Source organism: Trachymyrmex septentrionalis, unplaced genomic scaffold (genome assembly GCF_001594115.1).
Source record: "Trachymyrmex septentrionalis isolate Tsep2-gDNA-1 unplaced genomic scaffold, Tsep1.0 scaffold24, whole genome shotgun sequence".
Classification (NCBI taxonomy): Eukaryota; Metazoa; Arthropoda; class Insecta; order Hymenoptera; family Formicidae; genus Trachymyrmex; species Trachymyrmex septentrionalis.
In genome coordinates, this window is record NW_017305397.1 from 2,376,899 (window position 1) to 2,384,482 (window position 7,584).

General features: G+C 33.5%; 1 protein-coding gene across 6 annotated transcripts in view; it reads left to right on the plus strand.

Annotated features, from left to right (window-relative positions):
- Nucleotides 1–7,584, plus strand: part of LOC108748770 (matrix metalloproteinase-14) — a 27,898-nt gene that overhangs the window by 3,042 nt on the left and 17,272 nt on the right. For 5 of the 6 annotated variants that reach the window (XR_001939321.1, XM_018487107.1, XM_018487109.1 and 2 more), the window contains exon 2: nucleotides 1–64. The exons of the other annotated variant lie outside the window; for it this stretch is intronic. Coding sequence is in view for 4 of the 5 variants with exons in the window: in XM_018487107.1 (XP_018342609.1) it covers nucleotides 1–64 (64 nt within the window). In the remaining variant the exon portion in view is untranslated. The remainder of the gene's footprint in view (nucleotides 65–7,584) is intronic. 6 annotated transcript variants of the gene reach the window in all.

Genomic DNA, 7,584 nt, shown 5'->3' on the forward strand with positions numbered 1-7,584 from the left:
CGTTTTGTACGCGAATACAGAAGCAGCACCGACTGATCTCGTCGTTAGCGATAACACTGCCGCGGTAAGGAAATTAAAATAATTATTTCTTTATATAAAAAAAGAAAAAAAAAATATATATATATATATGTATATGGAAATCAAATCTAGTTTCGGTTCGCTGTTTATCAGCACAAATTACGTACATCACGCAGCAAGTTTGTCGCGCGATATTCAGAAAAAAGAAAGAAATGATTTAGAGCTGTGTAATCCCCATGATGCGTCATATATGAGTAATGCAAGATCGCATTGCGCGTACGTATTCGCGTTAGAACAGTGCAAGTAACATTCTAAGGAAAAACGTTTATCTTTGAATGCTGATAAATGCCGGGTACCTCAAACTATTTTTCGCAATGTATAAATTTTGCAATGTCCTTCTTGCGATTGTCGCTACAACGTGACAAATTGAGTATTTCGTTTATCCATTGTCACGCCTAAAGTCCAGAACTATACATGCATTTATATGCATATTATGTAGCAGCTATTAAGACTCTAAATTACATATATCTATATTTGGACAACAAGCTTAATTATCGACTAGGCAAACGCACGATTGAAAAATGACTCTTTGTTATCTTGTGTTTTAGAACAAGTAGAACGTGGCACTTTGTCTTCACTTACTTTTATTCAATAATTGACTTTTGAGCGAATAGCGATTTGAAACTCAAGCAAAAATTTGGCTTGAGTTTTTAATTAATTAAGGTATATTCATGTACGTGGATTTATATATATATATCCACGTGTACAGTCGATAAGGAAAGCCAAGACCTCAACTTTTATAAGTAAAAGGATAACAATGTTCAATAATTCATATTAATTGCTGCGCTATACGTCGTCGCACGATATACTTGTTTACACGATTGCGTTGAAGTCATTTGCAATGCTAACAATAATTGTGTTGGTGAGTATGCATGTTTAAGTAGGAAAATATATATTTCCACGTGTGTCTGCAAAAATTATTGTTGATCGTAAATGAAACTTGAGCTGAAACAAAAGCCTTGTATTATCCTTTTCAATATCTTCTATCGCTTCAAGGATCGTAATATAATACGTAAAATAATACGAGATTGGCAAAATTCATTTTTTCACCGATTATGCGTCAACCTGATGTTCCAGTTCTCTCTTGGCAAAGTGCCAAGTCATCAGTTCCCGCGCGTGTATATTTCTTTCGTTTTCTTCTCACTTGTTAAATTATACTAGGAAATTGTAAATAATGTATGTTCCTCAACACGGAAATACACTATGCAAAAATCGCGTATATTGGCCTTTGTCATCGGATTTATAATCTGAACACGGACCAACCGTCATCAGAATAATAACGATCCGATCATAGATATTCTCATCATCGCTCGATCTAGCGATCGTTTGCTCTTTTATGTAGGTACGCTCTTTTTTTAAACCAACGATATCTATTTAGTATTCCTTCTTCTCGATTAAGCTCGTTAAAAGATAGTTTTCGTTTTGTACAGGAATTTTATTTATGATTTTAGTGTCGTTAAAGTTGTAGCATCTTTGGTTTACATCTTCTGCAAAAACATTACCGTTTCACAAAATATTCTGTCTGTAAATTCAGCAGTAGAATGACAACATTTTCGATCGCGATCAAAGAGCTCAAATTTGATACAAGGATTGCATTCAACAGAAAAAGCAGCTTTGTAACTGTAAGATTTTTTAATACGATCAGTTTATACGTTTAGATCTAGTGAAGAACTGAAGGCAAGACTAATCATATTAAAGAATTTTTACAATAGTAGCAAAGCTGTTTTTTTCTGAAACAAAGCCAATGATATTTTTATGAGCTAAACCATTTTCTGGCGGTGCATTAAATCTATAGTATAAATTTAACCTAATCTGCTTATACGTACAATATGTCGTTATTTTATACAAAAACAATGATTCAATTTGAAATTAAATAGTGTCAAATTTAACTATTATTTTGGTATAAAATAATGATGTATTGAGTAGGAGACGACTTAAATTAATTGGATTAAATTTGACACTATAGATTTAATAGTGCACGGCGTTCCGATAGTTTTCCAACGCATGAATCGAAGAACGAAACAAAGATACGGCTTTTGTACAAGTCATTTTTTTTCTCGAACATACGTTAACAATTAGCGTCAAGCACACGTGGATGAGAAAGACAAAAAGTCAAGGTACACGATTAGAGACGCCGTGCGTCCGACAAACTTACATAGATATGTCGATAGGACACGCGCTACCAATAGTCAGTGCCATAGATAAAACTCGGACCTTCTTACAATTGGATAATCGGTTGAAATCATTAGACAATAAATTCGCAAAGAAACGAGAGACTGACAAATAAAAAAAATCGCTAATGGAAAGTACTTACATTACCAAAACAATCGAGCGAAGAATCATCGATCAAATTTAAGAGACACAATAACGAGATATATGTAAATGTTGAAGATAAAAAGATATTTTTAAATTACTAGTTTGTGTAAAATAACGCGCTAATACAATCAGCATATGTTAGAGTGACTGTCTTATTATTTCTTTATGAAAAACCGCTATTCCTATTTCCGCGAACGCGTCCCGCGTGGTTTACGTAACTCGACACGTGGAATCCACACGTGCGACGTGCGTTATGTAATGCTACTAGCGTTTACTCTAAAAATTGTTTCCACTACCGTATTATGTCTAACTGTTAATCTTAATTCACTTAAACATCCGTCATCTCTCAAACGTTCCGTCGATGACACTGCACGTCATACGAATGTCGAATACGTCTTGGTACCGCGTTGTTCCAAGTTCTCCAAGTGTTTTTTTTTTTTTTTAAGCAAAATGTAATTCTAAAATTAACAACTGCACCGGTTTTTTTTTTACGCATTAGCATCAATTGACATTGACGCGTTGAAACGCGAAACGTTGGCTTATCGATAAAAAATAAGAAAAATTCGCATTCGTGTCATTTGCACCGCGATGACTCATATGACGTATAGACTTCAATCACGTATTACTTGCAAACTGAACTATTTTACTTCCGTGCCTGTTGAATCAGCGACACTTAAGACCTTTTTTAATGAATCACTCGTCTTCTTTATTTACCAATTTTGCAGCGTATTTACAGATATATTCGAATTTTTAACTTTTTTTTCAAGCGTAATTTTTACAGACACTGACATTGATCGATTCTAATTTCTCATATCAAGCTCGATCGGTGATTATTTACAAAAGTTTATGCGAATAATTGATTCTCTACAATATAAAAAATCCTATCAAATTATTCTGTAATCGCGCACAAAACAGTTGTTTTCCTACCAATGCAGCGTGATGAAATAGCAAATAGATAAAATCACGAGGTGATAAGTGTTATGCGTTTCAACTATTATTATTATTTATATTTGATTCGATATTATATTGTAACATTAATGGTGAACACGGTTTATTCTAAAAATATGAGTGAATTTTTAAAATTTTGTAAAAATAATATAATCAATCATATATTTTTGAAGGTAATTTCTTATTCAAATTCTTTTTTTTCTGAACTTACGCCACTTTTATGGAATATAAAGGCTGTGTACTATTACATACGGGAAAGCATATTGTACAAAGCAGTGGTGGATGATCTGAGAACCGTCTTTTACATTCAAACAACGTTCGCACGAGAGAAGAAGACGTGGAATACCGATGATATTCGCGTCGACAAAGACCTCTTCAAGGTCGGTGCGATGCTCGATACTTTTTTATGCACTTCTTCCTTTTATTTTATTATTTTATTAATCAATAAGCTCAAAAATCTTACAATTGGACAACGTTTGGCAGTGAAAGAAAAAAATCGACTGCTTTTTGTTAAGAATTACATATCTGTAGAATTTATTTTATGATTATTGTTGAATAAGCGCTATGAAGCGGAAATTATTGTAAAATTTTCGATTCTAAGAGAGATCTGAACAAGTTAAGCAAATAATAACAATTGTGTTTAAAGTTTTATTGGGCCTTCATTCTCTATTGTGAAAATTATACGCACGCCAAAAGAGACAAAACCACGCCTACGCTAACAATAAGTTAATCTTTTAAATTTGTTATCTCTTTGTCCACCAGACTTATACTGTTGCGTTAGACGGTTAGATATCGATCGTATAACCAACGAGTGGATATCTTATCTATACTATTCCAAGCTTATATGAAAAAAAATAAGATCTAGCTCGTAAGAATTAGGGATAATTTGAACAATTTAGAGAAATAAAAACATATGTACAAATATATCATGAGAGATAAACTTTACAAAAGTTAGGATCGTGCATAATTTGTATATTACAAGTTATCCATATTTCACAGTTGAGAAACAAAGTAAATTTTTGCTACGGTAAACTGGGTCGTTATCTTTGATAACAAGATAAAGTGACGAGATAAAATACCGCGTGTACATAAACTCGACTTACACAATTTAGACGCATTTCACACACGCATACTATGAGCTTTAAACACACCAAGTTGTGTGACTTTTAATAAAACTGTGAAATAAAATTAGTAACTGCGACGAAACAATAGTCTTCAATATTATTGATAATAATAATATTGCAAAGAACGAAACAATATTAAAATTGAACAAATTAAAAATTGGTGCGACTAATATCATGAACATGATTTTAATTCCGGTATTCGGAAGAGACATTATGTTACGCTGAGATGAGAATTGCTCGAGTTTTCATTAGCATAAAACACTTGGCCTTTGCGGTATCCTGCTATCTACTAATCGTACAAGTCGACGGTTGACCTAGATGTTATAGCTTTACCTATTTTCGTAAGCATCACGTAAATTTTTATTTTATTTTAAACAAAAGAAATAACGGAAGAATAAATTAAACATTACTAAGATTGTGAACTTATTAACTTTGATCAGTAACTTTGTAATATCTCAGATTAGATAGCATTTAAGAGATTAAACATCATTGCAATCTCTGCTGCAGAAGACCTGGTCACGATACATCTGCAAGTAACACGAAATCTCAGCGACTAAAAATTCAGGTCATGGAAATGAGTACTGTGTGCTTTACATACGACAAATGACGTATGACAAGTCATTTAAGAGAATTAGTAGTTATACGGAAAAGATATAGAAAATTTCTTCTTTCCCTGGAAAAATTTTTACGAAAACTTACATAAACAAGATCTTAGAAATTCTTAGTTCTTCATAGATATTCGTAATGGAACGTAGAGTGGCGTTGTTTGTTTGAATTAAAAAAAAACCAAGAAATCCCTCACCCTCAAACAATAGTCATTCCTACTACTTCAAGTCAATATCTACGAAAAATTAAAAATTTCTAAGCTCTTGTTTCAATCTATGTAGCTTTTCTGTACATTTTCGTCAACATTTTTTTTCGTCAGGATCATATTCAATTACGTCATTGTAGCAATTATTTTCCATGGTAAACGTATCCTTATAGAAATTTAATATACAATATACTGGACTATAATTTTTAATTACTTATTTAGAATATTAAAAAGCACTATTGTTCAGTGTTTTTAATACTTAATAAGTAATTTCCAGAATTAAATTGGCCAGTATTAAATTGAATTTTTGTAAGGGCAGTATCCAAATCTACAAGATCAATAGCGCGCTACTCTCCTTGACGTAGACTCTACGCTTTCGAAAGAATATTATCGTGAATATCTACGTCATTCCTTGTACAACGGATTCAAGGTAACCCGGATATAAAACATTTCGTGCCTAACGAGTTCCGCTATATAATTACGGCAGTAACGACATACAAGAATTACAAGTTAACATCAGATTTCTCTACGAAAAATGCATATGACGATAAAAAAATTATCTACCATACCCAATTCGTTATGTTAAAAATTCATAGATAATAATGAAGATATTGTAGATAAAATACTCTTACAGCTTCTCGGTGACGTAATTAGATAAACGATATATTTAATCGGTTTTTACAAAGATATATTATAGGTATGATATAACTAGAAAAGAATGAAAGAAAATAATGAATTCTTGCTAATTGTCCGCAGACGGAATGCTTATCCTTTAAATATATGACACTTTTATTCCGTTTCTAAAACAATTTCTGCAATTCGTTTCTTAAAAAGAGAAGAAAAAAATTCAAAATAAAATTAAACTTGACAAATAACTTTGCATGTAGGCGGTTCGTTCTTTGTAATGATACATGTCATGAAGAGATCATCTACTCTGAACTCTTGGACTTGTCAGCGGACTATTCTGATGCGCGGTCATAAAATATAATTGTAACCAAGGTTTCAACCAATGCATTGTGCATCTTTCCGCACATACATTTCCGGTTACACAAGGAACATCCGGATAATCATAGCGTGCATGTGCCTTCCGTGCTCAAAACCTATAATTGTGTTTACCTTATGCTTAGTTACCAAGCCGCTACAATTTATTCAATAAAATTCAATAAACAACACTTGAATATTTGCCAGTACAAAGACGCACGTATTCATATACTCGCTCATCTTTATATATTTCGTATACCTTCATAATTCGTTACGTTTGTATTTTGCGACATACAAGCATACTCGCGCGCGCACACACATTAGCGACAATCATCTCGGTATACTTCATCCACTCGCAATTAATTGAAGGCAATCCCCATTGTCAATGTCTGCCGATCGATGATCAGCATCCACTAAGAAGACCTTGAATTCCAGCGACACTTCTACCGTGCCGCGCACCGGCGCGGGCGACGACGATGCAGTGCTGAGTCAAATCATGATCGGATATACATGGAAAACCACTTCTGTCGCTGATTCAGTCGCGCCGTAGGATAGCGCACACGTTGGATTCTACACATTTAAATATACACGAACATATATATTAATATGTAGAGAGAGAGAGAGGTGACGGAATGCGCGTCCACGCATATGACACACGCACGTGTGGGCACACTCCACTCTCTTACGTTCATTCATAAAAATTTCAACCTTCGCGGAAGTTGACTTGTCTGGAATTACGAAATTTCTGACTGGGCACTGATTCATCTCATTTACATTCGACCGGAAGGAAGTGTAATGGCCACAAAATTAAACGTTAATATTTATCCTGGTGAAATACCATCCAGGCTTAGGAAAGTGAGTTCTTATCATTGAGATATGGTTCTGGAAACTCCATAAGTTACATTTCTCTCTCTCTCTCTCTCTCTTTCTCTCTCTCAATCTTTTCCTCGGTCAACCCTCTGTGATTGAAGCATCAGCCAGATTTTCTTCGTTTGTATTCTTTCTTTGAATTATTTTGTTTTATTTTACTAGTATTATTATCTTTATATTCTTTCTAGTTTTCTCTCTATTTTTTATTATTTCTCTATATTTTGTCTCTATTTTTATATAGAAGCAATATTCTTTACAATGATGGTCCTTTTTTATGTTCGCGGCATTGTAAATTTGAAAGATTATTGCGTTTGAGGGGATATTATTCCAGAACGTAAAATGACAATTCATTCGTTTTCTTCTCACATATACATACACACATGCGCGCGCGCGCATACACGTTATGTATTTTTTTTCCGCTGCAAAATTTAATAACGAACTTTTATTAACGTAAAA